Genomic DNA, 23,230 nt, shown 5'->3' with positions numbered 1-23,230 from the left:
TGGCATTAGTTACCCCTCCCAATTTGGTGTCATCTGCAAATTGGATGAGCATCCCCTCAAATCCTCCATCCAAGTTGTTTATAAAGATGTTGAACAACAACAGGCCCTCTGGCACCCCACTTGTCATTTTTCTCCAGGATGATGAGGAATAATAATAATAATAATAATAATAATAATAATAATAATAATAATAATAAATAATAATAATTTATTTATTTATTTATTTATACCCCTCCCATCTGGCTGGGTTTCCCCAGCCACTTTGGGCGGCTTCCAACAAAATATTAAAATACAATAGTCTGTTAAACATTAAAAGCTTCCATAAACAGGGCTGCCTTCAGATGTCTTCTAAAAGTCTGGTAGTTGTTCTTCTCTTTGACATCTGGTGGGAGGGCGTTCCACAGGGCGGGTGCCACTACCGAGAAGGCCCTCTGCCTGGTTCCCTGAAGCTTGGCTTCTCACAGTGAGGGAACCACCAGAAGGCCCTTGGCACTGGACCTCAGCATCCGGGCAGAACGATGCGGGTGGAGACGCTCCTTCAGGTATACTGGGCCAAGGGCATTTAGGGCTTTAAAGGTCAGCACCAGCATTTTGAATTGTGCTCGGAAACATACTGGGAGCCAATGTAGGTTTTCTTTTTTCTTTTCTTTCTTTGTTAGAGCCTTTATTAATTTTCCAATAAAAAAATCCAATTAACATATCAAATCATAATCCAATAAAAATATAAAATAAAAAAGATCAAATTGTCTTCCAAATTGTAATTTTGATTTTAATTTTGATTTATCGGCTTCCTACAGTCTGAACCTCAAAGCATATCCAAATCTCAGTCCTGTCTCTCATTGATATTTCCATATTTCCATATCTCGATTTTATCTCTCCAGACTTCTTTGCCTCTGGCTCTGTGATCCTCAATCATGTCAGAAAACAGATAACCTAGGCGGTCCAGAAGGATGTTATGGTCGATTGTATCAAAAGCTGCTGAGAGATCCAGCAGAACTCAGAAACAGCTCTCACCTTTGTCCCTAGCCCGCCGGAGATCATCAGCCAGCGCGACCAAGGCAGTTTCAGTCCCATGATGAGGCCTGAATCCCGACTGGAAGGGATCCAAATGGTCCACATCCTCCAGGCGTGCCTGGAGTTGTTCAGCAACCACTCGCTCTTTGGTTTTGGTCCTCCAACCAGCTACAAATCCACCTAACAGTTACTTCGTTCAACCCACATTTTGCCAGTTTCCTTACAAGAATATCATGGGGGACTTTGTCAAAAGATGTTTGATTTCTGTTTGAATCCAAGGCTGCGGTTATGGGGAAAGCAAGACTCCCTTGGGGTGTTCATGCTGTGAACCCCTCCATCACAGGCTCAGGTTGTATATATGTTTAATGAAACATCTAACATAAGGACCCCCCCCCCCAGTCTCCACTGTGGTTCATTCTAAAGGAAACACAAACCCAGAGAGCCCTGGAATCTTGCATCGCTCGGAGCTTGGGGTGGCATGCACAAGATGATTGTCGTTCTGCTTAAGGAAGCATTTTGTGGGGTTTGTTTTGGCCTTGGCAGAGGACAGGCAATTCTGAGGCATATTGCTTTGTGGCACCATGGTTGGTGTGTCCATGGTGGGCTGAAACCTTGCCTTCAGTGATGAACAGCTATCTCCGGCTGTAGGAAAATTGGGCCAAAACGTCCTTTGGCCTAGTTAGAAAAATGGGCCATTAGGAAATTGCAAGGAAGGACCGTTCTGAGAGGGATTAGCTGAGCTCTTTTGACTCTCTAATCACCCTTCCATGCTCATCCCTCACCTGAAGTGTCCGGCAAAGACACCCATGGTGACGCAGGGTACGCGTGAGTCCTTCATGCCATGGTAAATGGGGGGGGGGCTGAGACAGGGAGGGGGCCAAATCGCAGCCCAATTAAGGGATAAAACATTTAAGGGCTTTGGGGATCTTGTGCTCCAAGCTGGGTGCTTAATCCACCTGGGGGGGTAGGTATATAAATGAGTATTTGTCCTGGATCCTGGCACAGACAAGCGGATGGGAGAGACTGAGCGGTAGCGAGGGAAAGAGAGAGGGAAACAGAGAGCAACAGAGACAGAGAGAATCTAGTAGGAAAGAAAAAGAAAAAGGGAGGGAGTGGGACAGGGCAGCAAACAGGTGCAGGTGGAAGGTGGGAAAGAAGGCAGCAAAGGCCATGACAGAAGCCTGGGATGTGGCTGTGTTTGCTGCCCGCCGGCGCAATGAAGATGATGATACCACCAGAGACAGCTTGTTTACTTACACCAACAGCAACAATACTCGGGGTGAGCCCAGCAGCAGGGCAGCAGAAATGCGGGGTGGGGTGGGGTTGGAAGCCTAAAATTGGGGATTAGATATGGAGGTGCACTGGCATTTAGTTGAACCTTGATAGAGCAAGTGATGCAGCAAGGGGGATGGTTAGTTGGTTACAAGCCTGTCTAGGGGACAAGTGTTCGAAAAGTGGAATTTGCCCAAGTTTTTTGGGGAAAAGTTCTGGAAAGTTTTTGGGACTAGACAAGGAAGGGTTCTCAGCTGGTCCAGGTGGAGGTCTCTGTGTGCAACTAGAGAGAGGTGTAACCTTATCCACTTTCCTGGTGTATGACTTGTGAAGGGGAAGGACCCTGTACGGTCTGCAAGGGAAGGGACACTAAGAAAATATGGGAAGATGCCTTCCCAAGTCTTGGTACAGTAGATTCCTGATGGATTATCTTGTGAGGCAGGCTGGGATCCCTCCAACTCCTAACCTTTTCCCTCCTTCGCAGACCCTTTTGAAGGTCCAAACTATCACATTGCACCACGATGGGTCTATAACATCACTTCTCTCTGGATGATCTTTGTGGTCGTTGCCTCAGTCTTCACTAATGGTTTGGTATTGGTGGCCACTGCCAAATTCAAGAAGCTACGGCATCCACTCAACTGGATTTTGGTGAACTTGGCAATAGCTGATCTGGGTGAGACAGTTATTGCCAGCACCATCAGCGTCATCAACCAGATCTTTGGCTATTTCATTCTTGGTCATCCCATGTGTGTGTTGGAAGGATACACCGTGTCTGCTTGTGGTAAGAGGCCAAGGGATTTCTTATTTACAATAATTTCTGCTTAATGCTCTGCCATCCTATTCCTTCCCCATGTTATCCCTCCTGGCTCATATATTTACCCCCATTTAATCACAAGCCAGAGTCCTGTCGTCTTCCAAGATCACCACACTCTTTCCACCCTGCTTCTCCTTGTCAGGAATTTATGGGGTAGAAGGAATGCCAGCCCCACCCTTATCCCTGCTTGTCTTCCTCCTATGAATTCTGTGCATTCCAGAACTCTTTAGCTATGGTGTTTAGCAAGTGCAAAAGTTTGATCTACAATGCCCTCAACTATGTAGTTGCTGAGAAAGCCAGGTAACGGGAGATGAATTGGGACAGTCCCAAAGTCTCATGGTAGAATCCATACTCCCTTTTGTGACAACTGCTCCCTCTGTTCTTTCCTCTCCCACAGGCATAACAGCCCTCTGGTCTTTAGCCATTATCTCCTGGGAGCGTTGGGTTGTTGTCTGCAAGCCCTTTGGAAATGTCAAGTTTGATGCCAAATTGGCCATGGCTGGCATTGTCTTCTCCTGGGTGTGGTCTTGTATTTGGACAGCACCACCCATCTTTGGCTGGAGTAGGTGAGTGTGAGGAGAGACTTGGACCGGCAGCAGCTGTGGAGAGAAGCAAGTAATGTAAGCACATGTACATAAAAAGAAGGGCTGATGATGGGGACTGGGAAGGTTAGACCCTATTCCGTCTCAACTGTGCTAGCAGGACAAGTGCCACAAGCTTTGCCAAAGTAACACAGAACTGTTCAAGCCAGGCAATGTCCACTGAGAAAGATTATAGGGAAAGAAGAGGTCATGGAGTTCCTTGCTGTGAGAAAATCTGCCCCTTTTACAGTCCATGAGATATTACATGTAGCTTTTGGCATGGGGAAATTTTCCTGGGGTTGTGAAGCTTAAGTAAGGTATTCTATTCAAGTACTGCCTCAGGCAATGGGCATTTATGTATAAGGCTTAAAGCAGTTTGTGTCAAACAGCTTGTCACAGGAATGTTAAAACTACAGAATGGTTAGAATGTTTATTCATATCACATAGGCCACCACTCCATGTCTGTAGCCAGGATTTGCGGGGGGGCGGGGGGGGGGAGAACCTCAGTTAGCTATGTATTTTTTTATTTCCCCCTCCCACTACGCCCTTGCACTGCTCTGTTTTCTCTTTTGAACTGCTCTGGATGAGAGACAGTCGTTCTCTCATCAAATAGTGGCGGAAGAGACTCAAAGGTGATTTAAGTCCTGTTTGTGAAAATGGTCTTCCTCTTTCTTCTCCCTGTCCTGCAGGTACTGGCCCCATGGTCTGAAGACATCATGCGGTCCAGATGTATTCAGTGGCAGTGAGGACCCTGGAGTTCAGTCTTACATGGTTGTGCTCATGATCACCTGTTGCTTCCTCCCACTGGCTGTCATCATTCTCTGCTACCTGCAAGTGTGGCTCGCTATCCGTGCGGTGAGCACCCACCTTATCCTAGGACCCCACCTCTGCATGCCCTGACTCTCCCTCAGGCTCAGAACAAAGCTTCACATAGGAACAGTCACCCTTAATCCTGTCCCTTTTGCTGATTCTCCTATTTCTGAAACTGCATCTCTCCCAAACTTGAGCTATCATACCTCTGGGATCTTTGTCTGGGATCAAACTACCAATTGCTAACATTCTACCATGCCTTCATTTTACTACTTCCACTGTGGAATCCCCTTGGTCACATTGCAACCAACAGTAGAATGTTCTCTCCATAGCTGCATGCCAGACAAGACCCCACAAATATAGTGGGATTTTCATTTCTGTAGCAGACCCCACTCTCTGCCCCTGCTTAATTTCTTGGTGAGCCCCTGTTATCCAGATCCAGTTGGCACCCCCCCCCCTCATTTCCACTGGATTCCTTCCCTTTTCCATGGCTTACTGTATATTGCTTGTGAGAAGATAGCCTGGTTGAAACATACCTCGATATAGTCTCCCATGAGACCTTCTCTTGTTTTACCTAAACCAGGTTTGTTGCAGGTTGAATCCCTCTCACCCATGTTCTGTGTGTGGGAATAATCTAAACACCATCTTTAATCTCACCTCCTCTTCCTCTTGTACAGGTTGCTGCCCAGCAGAAGGAGTCGGAATCTACACAGAAAGCTGAGAGGGAAGTATCAAGGATGGTAGTGGTTATGATCATTGCCTATTGCTTCTGCTGGGGACCATATACGATCTTTGCCTGCTTTGCTGCTGCCAACCCAGGCTATGCCTTCCACCCCCTTGCAGCTGCCCTGCCTGCCTTCTTTGCAAAGAGCGCCACCATCTACAACCCCATTATCTACGTCTTCATGAACAGACAGGTAATCTGCTATACTGTAAAATGGAGAATTAAGAGGCTAGCCAAGATATTTAAAGTACTGAAAACCAGAGTTGTAAGGGAAGGGATTTATGGACAGAAAACCCCATGTAGGATGAATGGCCTTATAGATGACGCATGTTGTATAACTATACATACTGGAGGCATGTAGAACTGCTTGCCAGTTCTGATTAACCTTGTCTCCATTTCCTCCACCCACTCGCCCTCTCTCTTAGAATCATGGAACTGTAGAGTTGGAAGGGACCCCAAGAGTAATCTAATAGAACCCCCTTGCAATGCAGGAATCTCAGATAAAGCATCCATGGCAGGTGGCCACCCAACCTCTGCTTTATAATCTCCAGGGAAGGAGAGTCCACCACCTTCCGAGGGATCCCATTCCATTGTCAAATGGCTCTTGCCATCAGACAGTTATTCCTGATGTTGAGTTGGAATCTCCGTTCTTGTAACTTGAAACCTCTGGTTCCCTCCAGAGCAGGAGAAAACAAGCTTGCTCCATCTTTCATGTGACAGCCCTGGAGATACTTGAAGATGGCTATCATATCTCCTCTTAGTTTCCTCTTCCCCAGGCTAAACTTACCTAGCTCCCTCAAACATTCTTCATAAGGCTTGATTTCCAGACCCTTGATCATTTTGGTTGCCATCCTCTGCACTTTCCAGCTTGTCAACATCGTTCTTAAATTGTGGTGCCCAAAACTGGACACAATATTCCAGGTGTGGTCTGACCAAGGCAGAATAGAGTGATACTATGACTTTCCTTGACTAGGACACCATACTTCTGTTGACGCAGCCTAAACTAGTATTAACCTTTTTTGCTCCTGCATCACACTGTTGACTCATGTTAAGCTTGTGGTCTACTAAGACCCCTCAATACTTGTCACTTGTACTACTGACAAGCCATGTGTCCCTCATCTTAGTGCAGCTGGTTCTTCTTTCATAAGTGTGGAATCTTACATTTGTAGAACCTTACCTCTTCCTTTCTCTCCGGCAGTTCCGTAACTGCATATTGCAGCTCTTTGGCAAGAAGGTTGATGATGGCTCTGAGGTCTCCTCCACTTCCCGCACTGAAGTCTCATCTGTCTCTAATTCCTCTGTATCGCCATCATAAGAACCCCATGTGTGGATGGACACCGTGACAGAACTCTGCCTCCCAGGAGAGCCCCAGTGATTGTGAGCCTCCCCTTCCTTCTGTGCCGTATGGATTCCCTTTGAGCATATGAAATACTGGCCTGCCATCTCAACAGATCCTCTCCTTTGAACTTAGACTGTGCCCCAGGCTGGGGTACTGCTGTTTCTCCTGTGGTTGGGGGAGGGAAATGTTTCTGTTTTTCTCCGAGAATTGTTTTTGGATGGGGGTGAAGGATGCAGAATTCCATGCTCAAATATACCAGCATTGTGCACCTTTCCTGGGACATCAGGGGTTGCTTGGACACTCCTTCCCCTCAGCTGTGATCCTTAAGTAGTCTCCCACTTGTTACTCTGTCTCCCAGAAGGGAGCAGAACTAAGGGGGCTCCTTGTGGGAAGTATATAGCTTTTGTAAAGCAACTCTGTCCAAGGCCCTTCCTTGAAACTGCCCCGAAGACCACACATCCCAAGTTCAACACACTGATTCCTGTGGATGAATGAGTTGGTGGATGTGAACCAATATAATTCACAATTTGACCATGCAGCACCTATTTTGATTCCCTTTTGCTCTGTCCTTCCTACAAAAAAAAATCACTGGTACCAGAGAGTGCATCACAGGGGTGGACAGGTGAATAAAGTTTGTCCTCCAAGGTGTCTGTGCCTCAGCAAGGTTGGGTGTATTGAGTTCTAGCTCTGTCTAGGAGCTGACGTAATTCTAATGTGGGACAGAACCACGGAGAATCAGCACGAGCCACCTTGGACACCACTGAGGACTTAGTGCTTCTCCCCAACACGGCTCAACTGGAACCTTTCTGTACATAGTGTTTGATACTAAAGCCTATTGTGTCCCTGGGACATCTAGCTAGAAATGCAATGGGGGGAATGGAAAAAAACAAACAAAACTGACTGCAGCAAGAAGAATGAGATAGAGAATAAAGATTTTTAACTTCTGTATAAAAGCTCAGTTTTTATCCTACAAACTATGTAACAAAACAGTGTTTGATGCATGGGAAGGGGGTGCAATAGTTGCCAGAGTAATAACTGTGGAGAGAGGAGAGTAGTTTTTGTTGCTTGCAGGTGCAATCAATCAATCAATCAATCAATCAAGACAACCATGAGGCAAGGTGAAGCAGTTGCCTCTGGCAGGAGGGTTTTCAGTACTATTAAGAGTTGAAGAATGGGGGACAAGAGATCTAACCCACCAGGCACAATCCATTGGGAAGTTCTTATGTGCAAATTCTATTGACATGAGCAAGAGCTGAATATGAAAAGCACTGCCATGGAGAGTGCCTTTTGTTAATTAGGGGGTAATAAGATGCAATTAGGTTTTTCTACCTGAGGACAAGTTCCATTTGTGTGGTTTTTTTTCATACTCAAGTCAGCTTTCAGAACATGTGTGTGTCCTAGCTCTCTGCCCACTTCCTACTGAGTCACCTTGCTTAGCATGGATACCACCACCCAAGCTCCTTACAGATTTTTGACCCATCTTGGATGTTGCAACCTAGAGTTAGGCTTGTCACCTGGAATGATTTTTCAGTTAACTATCACATATAGCTTGGCATAGCCACAGCGAGAAATAGACACGTGGGAAAGCACAGGGGAATAGGCTCTTAATTTTTAATTAATAAATAAACAAACAAGTAGTTAAATAAGCATTGAGAGTAGGGAGTGTTGGAGAGCATCAGGATGGATAACGAAATTTGTGTGCCATTTTTTTCTCTGCCTACCAAGCAGAGGGAAGCCATGTTCTCCATTCCTGTTGACGAATGACAGGGAAGTACTTCCAGGCAGCGCTTATGATGACAATCACAAGCAGAGTGGCCAGGGCACGCCAGCGAGTGCGCAGGAGAGGAAGGGAACAGGCTGAAATAGTAGAAACACACACCAAGAGAATGGTGGCAATGGTCAGCAGCAGGTTTATGAGCTGTCCATAAAGTTTATACACACTGGCCTGGGGTAGCTCCATTGCCTCCTGTTGCTGGGTTTGCTGCTGCATTTCAAGTTTGGCCAGCCGGGTCTGGTAGGAGTCCAGCACCTCCTGGCAGGGGTAAAAGGAGAAGGTATGAGGTCCAGATCAGATCAGGTTCTAGACCACCTGTCCCCACAATGGCTGGTCTTTCCCTCAGATAAACCTGTTTGGGTTCCCACACCCTTATTTCTCGCCTGGAATGTGCAATTCTTAAATTATAATGCTATTCTTTGATGGTCCTATCTTATATCCTGTTAGCAATCTCAGTTTGCCAAGTGCCAGTTCTTAGGTAGTTAAGTGGCACAATGCTCATACAAAAGGGAGGCATCAGCAAGCTCAGGGAGACCCCAAGGTGTGCAGAAGTACTACACAAAAATATTTGGTGAACATACCGTAAATTGGGGAGGGGGGCAAAACAGCCCAATGGAGTTCAAGTACATTCTGTAGCAATAGAGTGCTTACTGAGAGATGGGAAACAGAAAATCATTGGGAAGAGGGGGAAAAGAAAATCATTGGGAACAGGGGTGCCAACTTGAATAAAATATTGTGGGGATCCAGGTAAGCCCCACCCTGCATAATCAATCACATGAGGCAGTGCATGCAGACCATTTTAATGGGAATGCACATCAACTTTGTGGGGGCCCAGCCCCCTCAAATATTTTATTGTGGGAGCCAAAGCCCCCACAGCCCCTAGGAGCTGGCTCCTGTGATTGGGAAGGGGACTGAAATGGAACATCCTGAATGGGAGCATTCCCCACTGTATAATTTTGTTATAGGTCCCATAGTTCATGTGATAATGGCGTTACAATATATGCAAGTGAAATACTTGCCAATAAGGAACGTATCAGCATATGGGTAATAAAACCATCCCCTGGCCAGCTTGAATCAGTACACACCCACCCACCTTGGGTATCACTCTACAAAAAGGTCAATGCCACCCCACCCTCCAATATTCTAAGCTATATAATTAATATTGACCTGAATCCTCTGAGCTTTCTAGCATTCTACTTTGACATAGGCAATACGACATGACATCCCTCTGGAAACACACGGCTGCATCTAAAGCTGACTGTTATGGCCTACCCCATAATGTGATATACCTCATTGCCTCTGCATCCACACATTCTGTCATGGCCAATAACATGAGGATCATTCCACTGTCCTACTCGCTGCCCTTCATAATAGTGCCATGCATACATCTTGGGCTCCTAGACATGGGAGCTCCTTACCCAGATGTCCCGGGACCTCTCATAAGACTGATAGACCATTTTCTCCTCCGTGCATGCCAGGTCATGTTTGAGGTTGGTGATCTCATTGAGATTTATCTGTATCACATCATTCACCTGCACTTCGAGATGGTAGTACCTGGAGAAGGGTGGCACAGTCAAGGAGGGCAGAGTGAAGTTCTGCCGTCTGGTCCTTTATCCCTTGCTTCCCTCTTTGCATACACACCCCAAGACAGCTGGCTGATCTTATTACAGCCTGAGCTTAAAACACTGCTGGTAAATGGATTATGATTGAGTTGGCTCTGTTCCCTCATTTGACACTTCCAGTGACAAGACACAGGTGAGCAGTGAAAGAGAGATGGCCATGATTACCCAGCAGACTCAAGGGCACCAAGTAGTGTGTGGTAAATATTAGGGCGCTGAACCAAAGAAGAGTGAGAAGAAACACTTCTGGGTGTCCTTGAAGATCAGGCCCCACGTGAGCATGTTACCAGGATAGCTTGACCCCAAGAATTGGTACTGGGGGAAATGTGATCCTGGCTGTGTTGAATTTGCTGTTATGCTAAGTATTCTATAGAGTATAGAAAAAATACCAGGCAGGTTGCTCACTGCTGAAGTGGAATTGTCGGGGGGGGGGGCGGTTATCAAAGCAAACTCTTCTATAACACTGCCATTCTATTTGAAATGACAAATGTGTTTACTAGCAAATCAAATGCTAGCTCAGCCATCAGCCTTGCCACTCATCCTATGCATCAGATGGATTGTCTACTTTTCTATTTTTTAAAAAGTGTTGCATAAGCAGTTCGTTCATTACCTTATTTTTTAAAAACTTTTTTGAGACATCACTGGCACAGCCAAACAATATTGTGTTTCTGCTTCAGACTTGCAGAACATTTTCCCCACCCAGAGCTTAAGCTTGGAGGAAAATAGGCACATTTGCATCAGCTGCCATTAATGTGCTTTCAGAATGTCCATTGCTCTAAAAATGTGCCCTTTTGTGGAGGCTAGGTCTCTCTTCTTTGAACTGAAGACATTCAGAATTCCTTCATTTCTAAGGTCATGATAGCTCTTCCCTTTTCCTCATTACAAGAAAATTGGGACCTTGGTTCCCATATAATGTAAATGCAGCAGAAAAAGCATGGAGATCAGAAGGAATTGGCAAGCTAGATCCTGTACCATGGTATAGGTACAGTATAAGCTATGGGGGAAAAGGGGTTTGCTTCTGTGCCTCTGTGTGAATCAGCGCTAGTTCCAGGTTGTTGTTTTTTTGTGGGGGCCAATTCACACTCAATGCACCCCTCTCCAAAGCATCACTGTCCAGTTCTTTGCCCTCTCCCTCTGTTTCCAATCCACACAACTACCCAGAGGCAGAGCACAAGGGAAATGGAGGTTGCTTCTCCATCACCTCACTCTTGTCAGTGCTGGCATCTTTGGAAAGGACAAGATGCACAAGCAGAAATAACTAGGAGGAGCATGAGCAGGCTGCTCCAGAGAGTGGGCAGTGGGCCACCTGCAGGAGTGTGGACCTCTGCAGGTGCCCAACAATGTGCTGCCCCTGGTGTTAATGCAGTGGAAAAGGGAGTGTGGCACACAGTTCAAAAAGCCCATGTATCCAGTATGGGCTGGATCCCATATTGGAATGTCTGATCACATTCCTTGGTGGGCAGTGTTGCGGCCAGGCCTCAGACCATGCAAATGATCCAGTGAATGGTAGGCTTGATTGCCCAGCTCCCAGCTATTGGCCAATACCAGCAGTCCTTGGATGGGCGTTCCCCTGGTGGTGGGCTCAACCAGCCAATGAGAATGCTTGGGCCCGCTCCCAGGGGGCGTTAAATTGCGGCCTGCCCAGAAGTCTTCCCTGCCTTTTTTGTTGGATCCCCACCCCTTAATTTGATTGTTTTTACTTGTGCTTTCACCTTGCTATGGACCAAGCCGGCCACCATATTCAGGGCTGGGCAGGAATTTTTCCATTTGGCAAATTGGCACTCACCATCTGGTTTTCACCTATCTCATAGCAAATCACAACTTTGTAAGGCGGTTAGGAATTGGGTAAGCCTAGATCTTGGCTGGAGGGGAGGTTGTAGCCTCTGCCTGCCCCCTTTGGGAAAGGGTATCCTGTTAAAAGGATCCAGGAGGAATGGTTCTGTCTGACACCCAGGCAGGGGCGGGGTCTCACCACTCTTCCAAAGGGGGCCCTGTGGGGGGTACCCCTATTTGATATAGGTCAAAGGGCATTTTCCCCCTCCCCAAGATGTGATTTATCCTTTGATGCACTTCCAGCAGATGCACTGGAGTGGAATAGTAACGGCTTTACCCAATGCTTATGCCAAACCATTCTTTACTGTAACCAATTGTGGCCATATTCAAGGCAAAAACCCAATACAATGGTACCTCAGACTACAGATGCTTCAGGTTACAGACGCTTCAGGTTACAGACTCAGCTAACCCAGAAATAGTACCTCGGGTTAAGAACTTTGCTTCAGGATAAGAACAGAAATGGCGCGGCAGTGGCGGGAGGCCCCATTAGCTAAAGTGGTACCTCAGGTTAAGAACAATTTCAGGTTAAGAACAGACCTCCAGAACCAATTAAGTTCTTAACCCGAGGTACCACTGTATGCTGTTGTCCTGTGTCATTTCCCTAGGGAACTGTGGGGTCATGGGGCCTTGGCACACAACTCTAGATTCTGGTCCTAACAGCAGAGCATTGAAGATCTTGAGCCACAGGCTCTGAACTTGTGAGACTGAGCAGGGGGACAAGGAGACAGGAGACCAGGAAACATCAAACCTGAGAATGGGGTGTCAGGAGATGGGATACTGGAGCCAACTGCCCTCATTAATGTGGGTGCCCACCTCTTCTTCTCCTCCTGCAGCAGTTCCATCATCTGTTGTTTGTCAGCCTTCCATGACTCATCCAGCTTGTGCCACTCATCCTCCAGGACCTTATGGTCTTCTCTAAGATCAAGCAGCTGAGCTTTCAACTCTTGAACCCTCTGCTTGATCTCTTCCTCAAGGATTTGCTTTGAGGAAGCCTCTTGAGCAGACCTGTTTTCTTTGCTCTCCGAGATGGAAGGAAGGAGTTCCTCAACAGTGCAAGTTTCTGAAGTGCGGCTTCTGGGTATGCTGAAGGATGGCTGGTGAGACGTGCTGTTCCTGGGAGTGGTGAGCTGCTGCTGGGCAGGAGTAGCACTGCTGCTGCTGTCCTGGCTTGTAAAAATCCTCTGTTCCAACTTCTTCAGCTGAGCCCAGGAATCCTGCAGACGCTGTTCTAGTTGGGCAATATTGGCTGAGGAGCGCTGGTTGATACGTTCAAAGGCCTGCCGGATGGAAGGTGCTTTCTCTCTGTCTGCCTTGCCCACCAGCTCCACATAGCATGAGGTATTCTCATCCCGATTGGCTTTCTCCACCCGCAGCATCTCAGATAAGTGGAATATGCGATGGCGCAGGACATCCTTTGGGTTGCGGCTGCTTAATTGGGAAGTGGTAGAAACAACAGAGACACTGCGGGGCCGAGGGGACTCCACCTACCACAGGGACGAGGTGGGAAGATGATCAGAGAAACAATAACATCAGCTAACCCTGAATTCATGCTGGGTCCCCACTAGCTACATCACAAGACATTGAATTATACTTCATCTAGAATGCATTCTGCCATGGCCATTATTGATCTTTTTATCTATCCCACAAAGCTCTCTGCTGTGCTTCCTCTAAGGACTGATACCATTTACAATTTTAATCATAAATTTAACAATACAATTAAAAATAAATTGGGCAATAATATTTGAATGTATATGATACTGCTCCAGTATGGGATGAAGGAATGGGGTGCTGAACAAGAGACAGCTGACTTGGCAAGCACTCCTTGTAGGCTAAATAGTCACTCAGGTTGTTCACCACCAACACTTCCTGACTCCTTGATTCAAGCTAAGCAGGACTAACATCACAGTTCCTATTGAAATTATAGCCTTGAGCCCTGTTAACCATCTTCCATCCTCACTACCTGCCTCTCCCCACAAGGGGATTAGGCATTTATTCTTCATTGGCATTGGGGAGGGACCCAGGTTTAGTGAGTGAGCAGGACTTGAGGGGCAAAGCCTTCCTTTGGTTCCTGCTGACTGCATTGGAAAGGCATGAGAGAGAAACGTTTCCTGACTTCTCCCGTCATGGGTCTCTGTGCAAAGGTCCTTCACAAAGAGAGTTCCCCGACATCAAATTATCACACAGTGACATCATAATATTTTCTCCCCTAAAGCCATGGCAGGTGCAGCTCCTGGAACCAATAACCACAGATAGCGGGCAGTTAATGTGTAGAACATGGGCTGGGGCTTTTAAGAGTCTCCCCAAGAGAGCCACATGCCCTGGGGGAAATCAGGCTTTATCTTTTGGTCACTCACTGAACTGGCAGAGTCTTCTGCTTGCTGAAAGGATTCTCCCTTGGTTGAATTACAGAGGTCCACCATGGGTGCTGTAAGGAGACAGGCATGTGCTTCAAAGAGCAATTCATTCAAGAAATGAAATTCCAACTAAACATGCGGAAAAACTTTCTGACAGTAAGAGTTGTTCCACAGTGGAACGGTCTCCCTTGTGGACTCTCCTTCCTTGGAGGTTTTTAAGCAGAGGTTGGATGGCCATCTGTCACAGATACTTTAGCTGAGATTCCTGCATTGCAGGGGGTTGGACTAGATGATCCTTGGGGTCCCTTCCAACTCTATGATTCTATGATTCTATCTCATCCTGGACCCAAGCTAAGGGCCCCATGAGACACTACGCAAGGGACAGTATGTGTCCACCTTCATCTCTATTACTCCAAGTCTTTATCAACATTGTCATCGTCATTGTCATCATTATCCTTAATTATTAAATGAATGATATTAGACATTTCCCATCCCATTTGTTAAGTATCAAAAGCTTACAAACAAACACATTAAAGTAAAGGTAAAGGTACCCCTGCCCGTGCGGGCCAGTCGTGTCCGACTCTAGGGTTGTGCGCTCATCTCACTTAAGAGGCCGGGAGCCAGCGCTGTCCGGAGACACTTCCGGGTCACGTGGCCAGCGTGACGAAGCTGTTCTGGCACGCCAGCGCAGCACACAGAACGCCGTTTACCTTCCCGCTATAAAGCGGTACCTATTTATCTACTTGCACTTAGGGGTGCTTTCGAACTGCTAGGTGGGCAGGAGCTGGGACCGAAAGACGGGAGCTCACCCCGCCGCGGGGATTCGAACCGCCAACCATACGATCAGCAAGTCCTAGGCACTGAGGTTTTACCCACAGCGCCACCCGCGTCCCCTTAAACACATTAAAAGCATAATAATATATTCTAGAATTTACCAATCTCCCAGAAAATGTTTGTGATCAGGAACACTTTGGGGAGGACCGGGGGGACCTGAATGCATGATTTTGAGGGGGTGTGAGCCAGGTAGCCTCCAAGCAAGGATCCCCACCATGTCTGTCACTGGGGGTCTTTGGGCCCAGGAGCCCAGCCTGTCCTGGCCTCCCCTCACTGAATGACCGGCTGGCCAGTGCTGGGAGAATTCATCTGCCAAGGGCTGTGTTGGTCGCCTGGGCTCCTCCTGCGTGGGTGGGTGGGCAGGTGGCGCAGCCTGGCCCCGTGAACCATCTGTGCCCTGGGTGCCAATAAAGGACACAATGCCACTGTTTGTGATTGAAATGTGAACAAGTTCAATCCTCTTAATACAGGGATGGTGCACCTGTGGCCTTTCAGATGTTGTGGACTCCAGCTCCCATCAGCTCCCCCAGTCAGCATGACCAATGGTCAGGGGTGATGGCAGTTGTAATCCAACAACACCTGGTGTACAACAGATTCCGCACACCTGACTTTATATAATGCAGTTTCCCCTTCCCACTAATCAATCCAAGAGCTCTGCCAACAAGACTTTTCTACAAGAGAATTTCCTGGTGCATTGTGTTTTATGTGTTAAGAGTTGTATGTCCTTCAGCTTTCTGCCTGAGGCAAACACCTCATTTGCCTAATGGTAAGATCTCCTTTGAGTAGGGGTTGCATATATATTAAGCAAACAGATGTCTTGGAGGACATTTAGAGGTGGGTGTGAGGGGTGATGAGCCAGCACCTCAACCCCAAACAGTCAAAGTGGTTTGCCAACTTCTGTAACCACTAGGGATAGAAGGATAAAGTCCTAATTAACGGAGGCCCCAAATATCTGAAAGTCTGCCTCCTCAGGTGTTAAGAAAGGCAGAGGGGGCTGTATTGGTTATTCCACCTGTGACATACTATCTCACTGAAGATGTGAACTAGGTAATGTGACTTATTTTCTCTGTGTTTAAAAGTTTCATCTCTCCCTGTTGACAACACTAGGTAGGCCTGTTTGTGGTAGTGTTTCTTTATTATACTACAGCCAGGTGTTTTACTTATGTGAAGGATGCTGTGTGTTCACTTATCCCCCCCCCCCCAGATTCAATTTAAGGAGGATGCACTTCTGGAACAAAACTAGACTTTTTAATTAATTAGACTCATGGAGGTTGGAAAAGATTGTGAATTGAACCAACGCATGGTGAATTTGCTCTCACTGAATCCTTGCCGCAATAATGCTTGTACATCATTCTGATTACATAAAATACTTGGAATGTGGCAGATTTGGAATGTTAACAGATATTATGAAATGCCAAAAAACTTAGTGAATGCTAAGCCCAGACTAATTGGTTGTCATTATGACCTATATACTAGAGCCAAAGCTGTAACATAAATCAGTCTCTTTGGACAAAGGTCAAAATTTCTGATACGTCATACCAAAAAAAAAAGTACCATACATACTGGTAAGTACTTGCATCATTGAGACATACACATATCTACCACTAGATGGCAGATGACTGATATTAGCTGGCCATATAGCCACGAAATTGCTAAAATAGGCCTGAGGTATTGCACAGCCATAAACTGTTCCCAAGTAATCTGCCTAGAAGTCATGTTTCACCAGTTTCCAGCTGCAGACATAAAGTCTAGCTCCACCAGAATAATAGAGAGACTGTCTTCAGGCAGATATTGAAGTAGGTATCATAAATGAGGGTTGGGGGGGGGGACAAAAACTACGTGAGTTGAGTTCATTCAATTACATTACATTACATTTTCCTTTCTCAAAAGTTGCCTTGGGTTTCTGCTCAAAATCTCCCTAGGAAGCAGAGATTTGCAGCACCAGGACATTTTGCTATTAAAGCAAGTGAAAAGGTTTATATTGATAACCACTTATGATTTATCATCTTGGTAACCCAGCTTTGTGCACAAGTGTGCATACAGTAATTCTTTTTTTGTTGTTTTGTTTTGTTCAGTATCTACTGGATAGTAGTATCTACAGTATCTACTGTAGTATAAGAATAAAGTGCAGATTGCTCTCCACTTACAGCCCAGTTTTGGAGGGCGATGTCTGATGCTGAACAGGCCTCCTCCATTTTCTTAGTTCACGTGGGCCTCTTACTTTCCACTAGAGAACAGCAGTAGCTTGAATTAGCCATTTGTGTTTTGGACTCCAACTTCCTGGCCAGCATGGCCAATTGTTAGGCATGATTGAAGTTGTAGTCAAGCAATATCTGTAGGGCCAAAGGTTGCTATAGGTTATTGTTTTATGATGTTAGTTGGCCAGTCATTTTCTGCATATGGGGTGCTTCTTGTCTGTGTCTTTTATAGGTTGTGCATAAGAGCGATGCTGACCAGGTTACAGTTATTGAAGCATGTGCGGCAGTCCATGAAGCCCTTGCAGCTGCTGCTGAGCTGGCCAAACAGGGTAATGGAATGCTGGGATATTTCCGCCCGCCCTTGTGGAATTCTCTGATCTTTTGCTTCCTCTTAAGCATCTATATTCCTTTGTAATCAAACACTTGGATGCTGCCACCATAACCTCCGATGCCATAGCCATCAGAGGCCAAATCACCACTGCTGAGGATCACTAGAGAATAAGCAACTTACTCATCATGTTTGCTTCAAAATGACTGGGGAATGAAGGTTGTAACTGTGGAACCATGGCACAGGATGCCTGTGAAGAGAAACTATTCAAGACAATTCTGGTTCATCTTGCTTTTTTGATGACATGTTGTGTCTGCAATTGCCAGTTGTACAAGTGTGGCTATATGTTAGCACTGGAATATCACCACTCTTCCAAGTGCCCTGCAATTAAAAAAATAAAAAAGTGGAATGCCCTCCCAAAGGAGGTGAATCAGTCTCCTTCACTGTGAACTTTTAGGATATATTTAAAATGATTCCTGTTTACTTGGCCAATTGATGGCTGAAAATTCTGTCCCTAGCAACTCTGTTATGATTAGTTTGAGTGTAGGTAATTGCTTTAAGGAATTTTAAACTGTTTTAGAAGGTTGTTTTAAACTGTTTTTTTTAGTTGTGCACCATAGACTCTCTTGGTGGATGGCTGTGTGCCTACCCCTTTGCTAGGACCTTAATAAGAATCTGCCAAATCTATCAGCAAAACTTGGGTTGTAGGGATTTCCCATCAACAGGCTGGGTGGCAGCAATCCCCACTGATTAATGCTAGCCTGCCCCCATCCTTCTGACTTGATCTCAGGAGCTTTATGTTTTGCAGGCAGGGTGGTTAAGTACTTGCACAAGCTTGGGCTTTTTACCATCTGAGTATTCCTCCTTGGGTTTGGCTAGGTCCTTGGTTATTGAGGAGACAGTGCCACCACCACAAAGTTTGCTCTCTGTGCCCACTTGTATCTACCTGATGTCCCTCTCCAAGAGTTTCCCCCAACAATTTATTGACAGCACAGGTTTGTCTTCTACTTGTGGGGAGAACACTGCTGCTGCTGCTGCTGCTGCTGCTGCTGCTGCTACAGTTGTAGTAGTAGTAATAATAATAATAATAATAATAATAATAATAATAATAATAATAATAATATTTATACCTCGCCCTCCCCAGCCAAAACCAGGCTCAGGGTGGCTAACACCAAATATAAAAACAATTGGTTGAAATACAGCTTAAAAAACAAGATTAAAATACAACATTAAAACTTTAAGATGCAGCCTCATTTCAGTGGAAACTCAAATCAACATCAAAAACTTTTTGGGGATGAAAATGTCAAGTCTTCACCAAGGCTAACTATGCAGACAGGTCCTACATGGGCCAGAAAAAAGCCAGGGAAGTCCCCAAATAGGAGTTCCAACACAGAAGGAGAAAGGAAAAAAAGAAAGAAAGAGGGGGAGGGAATCAAATTGATTCCAAGCCAAAGGCTAGGCGGAACAACTCTGTCTTACAGGCCCTGCAGAAAGAAATCAGATCCTGCAGGGCCCTGGTCTCATGAGACAGAGTGTTCCACCAGGCCAGGGCCAGTGTTGAAAAGGCCCTGGCTCTGGTTGAGGCTAATCTGACTTCCTTAGAGCCCAGGACCTCTAGGATGTTGCTATTTATGGACCTTAAGGTCCCTCGTGGGGCATATCAGGAGAGGCGGCCCCATAAATATGAGGGCCCTAAGCCACAAAGGGCTTTAAAGGTCAAAACCAGCACCTTAAATCTGACCCTGTACTCCACCGGGAGCCAGTGCTGCTGGAAAAGCACTGGGTGAATATGCTCCCATGGCAGAGAACCCGTGAGGAGTCTCGCTGCAGCATTCTGCACCCGCTGGAGTTTCTGGGACAGCTTCAAGGGCAGCCCCGCATAGAGCGAATTACAGTAGTCAAGCCTGGAGGTGACCGTCGCATGGATCACTGTGGCCAGGTTGGGGCGGGAAAGGTAAGGGACCAACTGCTTGATGCGGCGAAGGTGGAAAAATGTCGCCTTGGCTGTTGCTGTAACCTGCGCCTCCATGGAAAGGGAGGCGTCAGGGATTACACCTAAACTCTTAACGGAAGGCAATGGCACTAATTGGTCCCCTGCAAGAGAAGGGAGTTGGTCCCTCATCCCTATGCCATCCCGACCCAGCCAGAGGACCTCTGTCTTCGAAGGATTTAGTTTCAATCGGCTCCCACAAAACCATCCAGCCACAGCTTCCAAGCATCTGGTCAGTGTGTCCGGGGCCGAGTCGGTGTGACCATCCATTAGCAGATAGAGCTGAGTGACATCAGCATATTGGTGACAACCCAGCCCAAAACTCCAGACAATCTAGGCAAGGGGGCGCATAAAGATGTTAAAAAGCATCGGGGAGAGGATTGCGCCCTGTGGCACTCCACACACCAAGGAGTGGTGCAACGACATGTCCCTCCCTAGCACCACCCTCTGTCCCCAATAAAGGAGCACAGCCATTTTCGGGCTATGCCCTGTATCCCCATGTCAGCGAGGCGGTGGTCCAGAAGATCATGATCGACGATGTCAAAGGCTGCTGAGAAATCTAAGAGAATCAGTAGTCCTGACCCGCCTCGATCCAGTTGTCTATGGATATCATCTGTTAGGGCAACCAGAGCTGTCTCGGTCCCGAAACCAGGAGGGAATCCGGACTGAAATGGATCTATGGATCTGAAATGTTATATGATTGACAGCTTTGCAGTAGCCTGTTTGTGAACATCTAACCTTCCTCTTTCCCACCTCCCTCTTCCCACCCTAAATAGCCTCCTGCCAATTGAAAAGAGAGGGGGTTTTTTATAGAAAGTTTGGTAGAGCTCTGTCAACACATTGTCACTTTGAGCTCAGGAAGACCAGAACTGAGCAGAGGCACACTCCCGCACTGGAAGGTTATCCCAAGTCTAACTTGCATAGCCCTGCTCACTGGAGCAAGTAGGAAGAAAAAGTCATTGTAAAAGTCCTCTTCCACTGTAAGGGGGAAAGTGTACTTTGGGAACACACAACGAATGATATACAGATTAAATCTGGCCCAGTTGGCTTGCCAGTCATATCTGCATATATAAACAACTTTGTAGAATCATAGGCTTGGAAGGGACCATGAGGGTCATCTAGTCCATCCCTCTGCAATGCATGAATCTTTTGCTCAATGTGGGGCTCAAAACCACGACCCTGAGTTAAGAGTCTCATGCTCTACTGACTGAGCTATCCCAGGATAGTTCCTCATAACTTGCTTATGTCTCCTTTCTTAAGCCAAATAAGGGTGCATTGGGTTAAGAATCAATGACCATGTTTTCTGTGTTTGCAGGCTCCTTCGCCCAGGAAAAGTGGCATAGATAAATCTAGTAGTTAAGTAGTAGGTCCCCTGTAAGCTGTGAAGAGTACCTTTGCCAACAAATACTGCTTTCTGCCTTTTGGTGGAAGGGATAATGGAATGGTGAAAAGTGAGGGTTTAAAAGAGCAAAGATATCTCTCAAACATTAACTTTTTGACTTCTTGTTTCCAGTTTTGACATAAATGCTAACATTCACAGGCTTTGACCTGTCCAATTTACCCTTTTCTCCATCCCTAAGCCATGGCACTTGATTTTTAAACTACTCTTGTATTAACTGGGCTCAAAAGCTTCCTGGCAATTATATGTGGACCAAATAGTACTTGTCTTACCTGAACCTGTTGACACCTACTCCTGTACCTGGCTCCTACCCTATTGGCTTTCTTCTCTCATGCCTGACATTCCAGGGCCCTGTTGTGTAGTAAATGTTTCCTGGCTGTTTCCTACCAGAAGGTATTGACATAGAATTAGTTTTGCCTGCAGAAATGCAGTGGGATGTCACATAAATGCTTTTGCCTAACGTTCCTGTTGTGATATTAATTCTACTCTCACCCATCAGAAAAAGATTGCAACTATCTTCCTGCTTTATATGTACTATATCTGCTATTCACAATGCACATCCAGCAAGTCAATAAAAAACAGCAAGTTCTCAACTGTTACCTTTCTGGATAATTTGTTTCATAACAGTAAGAGGTAGTGAAAGGACAGAAAGAAAAACTGAGGAAGGTTTGAGCATATGCATGGAAGGCAGGGGGAAAGAGAGAGAGATTTTTAGAGCAGAACTAGTTGTTAAGACAGAAAACTAGAGCCCCACGTTGAGTTTCTCCCCACCCCCTCAGTAATGCGTAGTGAAAATTAGCCATGGCCAGACATCTTGCTGCCCTGTCCTTCTCATTATTGTCTGCTGCTGGGAGGGAAATGAAAGCATGATTTTGCCGGGACAAACTTAAGTTCTGTTGACTACATTTCCCCTGGACAAGAGCCTTGCTTTTATTTGTAATTTTCAAAATTTATATTTTTTTATATTGGAAGCAGGATTTTGCAAGATGCACTGTACTGCTGTGCTGTAGTAGCATACGTCATCTCTTGCAAAACTTAGCTTCACAATATTGTTTAAAAGACCCAGAGGGTTGAAAACAATACTTTGCAGCATTTTACAGGAAACAGATTTAAGCAAGAACAAACAAGGTGGTGCATAATATAGTGTGTGTGTGTGTGTGTGTGTGTGTGTGTGGTTTGTGTAAAAGGGAAGAGGTCCTGGCTCAGTAACGGAGCATCTGCCTTGTATACAAAACATCTCAGCTTCAATCCCCAAAGGCACCTCCAGGCTGGGCCTGGGAAACCCCTGCCTGAAACCCTGGCACTGCCAGTCAGAGTGGACGGCCTTGAGCTAGATCCATCAGTGTTAGGCAACTGACCTGGTGCAAGGCAGCTCCCTGTGTTCCCACTTGAATGCTGTGGAAAATTTGTGGATCTTGACAGCTCTGCAAGGCTGTTTTTGCTGCAACAGGCTAATATGGCTGTCCTTTTGGAAAATGTCACATCAATGGAGCCATATAAATTAGCAGTGTTCTTATTAATCATCCTCACTGGTATTGGGTTTCTTTAAAATCACTCCCTCCTTCCCCTTCAGAAGTCTCTGTCTTTTGGGGTGTATATTTTGTCTGTAAGCCACCTTGAAACCTTGTGAGGAAGAAAGGTGGGATACAAATAAATATTTAATAATAATAATAAATATAAAGGAGCAGACAGACACCATGTCTATCTTTTTCTTTGTCTTTCTCCTTTATTGCTATTATTATTATTATTATTATTAATTTTTCAGAGAGCGCTTGGCCCTCTTGGAGAAAATGACCCCTTATCGCCCATCCACGTTCCCTTTGAAGGCACTTGAATGGGGCTCTGTCTTCCTCTGAGGAGAGAAAGCAACGCCTGCAAGTATCACGCAAGCGACCATTAATTCCTAAACTTCCCGACCCTCCCTCACCTCACGCAGATTTCGGAGGGCGGGAGTATTAGGGAGGTTCCTACAAATTAAATCTGCCGAAGCTGCATTCACATTGGCCTACGCACACGTCAATCAGTGTGCGTCCGGGCCCTCTGTCGTTGACCGTTATAAAGGGGAAAGCACGAGGGGACCAGGAAAGAGCGTTGGCCGCCAAAAGAGGGGAGGGGCAAAAGGATTCCGTAGGGCAGAAGGCGGGACCTGGTGATAGAATATGGGGCGTGGCTCCCGGAGGATCTAGCCAAACAGAAGGCAGGAGGGGCGCAGTTTTGAGAAGCCGATAGCAAAGCGTATCCCGTATAGCACAGCCCACTCCCACCCCGCCTGCTGCTCAGCCTATCATATCAGAGGAAGAGCGTTCCGTGAAAGAACCGGCCAATTAGAACTACGGCGCGCCGAGTC

General features: G+C 46.2%; 2 protein-coding genes across 6 annotated transcripts; one reads left to right on the top strand and one right to left on the bottom strand.

Moving 5' to 3' along the window:
- The first annotated feature begins 226 nt into the window (after positions 1-226).
- On the top strand, positions 227-8,048 carry OPN1MW3 (opsin 1, medium wave sensitive 3). The gene is made up of 6 exons (XM_081844550.1): positions 227-2,293; positions 2,771-3,067; positions 3,498-3,666; positions 4,371-4,536; positions 5,169-5,408; positions 6,414-8,048. Exons 1-6 carry the CDS (start codon positions 2,185-2,187, stop codon positions 6,528-6,530), a joined length of 1,098 nt encoding a protein of 365 aa, XP_081700676.1. The 5' UTR covers positions 227-2,184; the 3' UTR covers positions 6,531-8,048.
- A 103-nt stretch (positions 8,049-8,151) lies between these two features.
- On the bottom strand, positions 8,152-23,174 carry TEX28 (testis expressed 28). Of its 5 annotated transcripts, none has more exons than XM_081844544.1 (7): positions 22,811-23,174; positions 21,156-21,266; positions 17,678-17,744; positions 14,135-14,205; positions 12,594-13,264; positions 9,747-9,882; positions 8,152-8,586 (listed from the first exon to the last, which is right to left on the bottom strand). In XM_081844544.1, exons 3-7 carry the CDS (start codon positions 17,730-17,732, stop codon positions 8,272-8,274), a joined length of 1,248 nt encoding a protein of 415 aa, XP_081700670.1. In that variant the 5' UTR covers positions 17,733-17,744; positions 21,156-21,266; positions 22,811-23,174; the 3' UTR covers positions 8,152-8,271. The 5 variants fall into 5 exon arrangements, with proteins under 5 accessions (XP_081700670.1, XP_081700672.1, XP_081700671.1 ...); XM_081844546.1 differs by lacking the exon at positions 22,811-23,174 and adding an exon at positions 22,414-22,535; XM_081844545.1 differs by lacking the exon at positions 22,811-23,174 and adding an exon at positions 22,242-22,407.
- Positions 23,175-23,230: the final 56 nt, after the last annotated feature.

This window comes from Podarcis erhardii (genome assembly GCF_964252035.2).
Source record: "Podarcis erhardii genome assembly, chromosome: 17".
NCBI classification, from domain to species: Eukaryota; Metazoa; Chordata; class Lepidosauria; order Squamata; family Lacertidae; genus Podarcis; species Podarcis erhardii.
This window is presented reverse-complemented; position numbering and strand designations above follow the sequence as displayed.

Bases quoted from the DNA above. Each gene is read 5' to 3' on its own strand.
- OPN1MW3 (XM_081844550.1), top strand. From the start codon at position 2,185: ATGACAGAAGCCTGGGATGTGGCTGTGTTTGCTGCCCGCCGGCGCAAT. The intron at 3,667-4,370 runs GTGAGTGTGAGG...CCTGTCCTGCAG, and splicing joins CCCATCTTTGGCTGGAGTAG to GTACTGGCCCCATGGTCTGA. The intron at 5,409-6,413 runs GTAATCTGCTAT...TCTCTCCGGCAG, and splicing joins ACGTCTTCATGAACAGACAG to TTCCGTAACTGCATATTGCA.
- TEX28 (XM_081844544.1), bottom strand. From the start codon at position 17,732: ATGGTTCCACAGTTACAACCTTCATTCCCCAGTCATTTTGAAGCAAAC. The intron at 14,206-17,677 runs GTAAGTTGCTTA...GTCTCCTTACAG, and splicing joins TTTTGAAGCAAACATGATGA to CACCCATGGTGGACCTCTGT. The intron at 8,587-9,746 runs GTAAGGAGCTCC...TACCCCTGCCAG, and splicing joins AGAGGTCCCGGGACATCTGG to GAGGTGCTGGACTCCTACCA.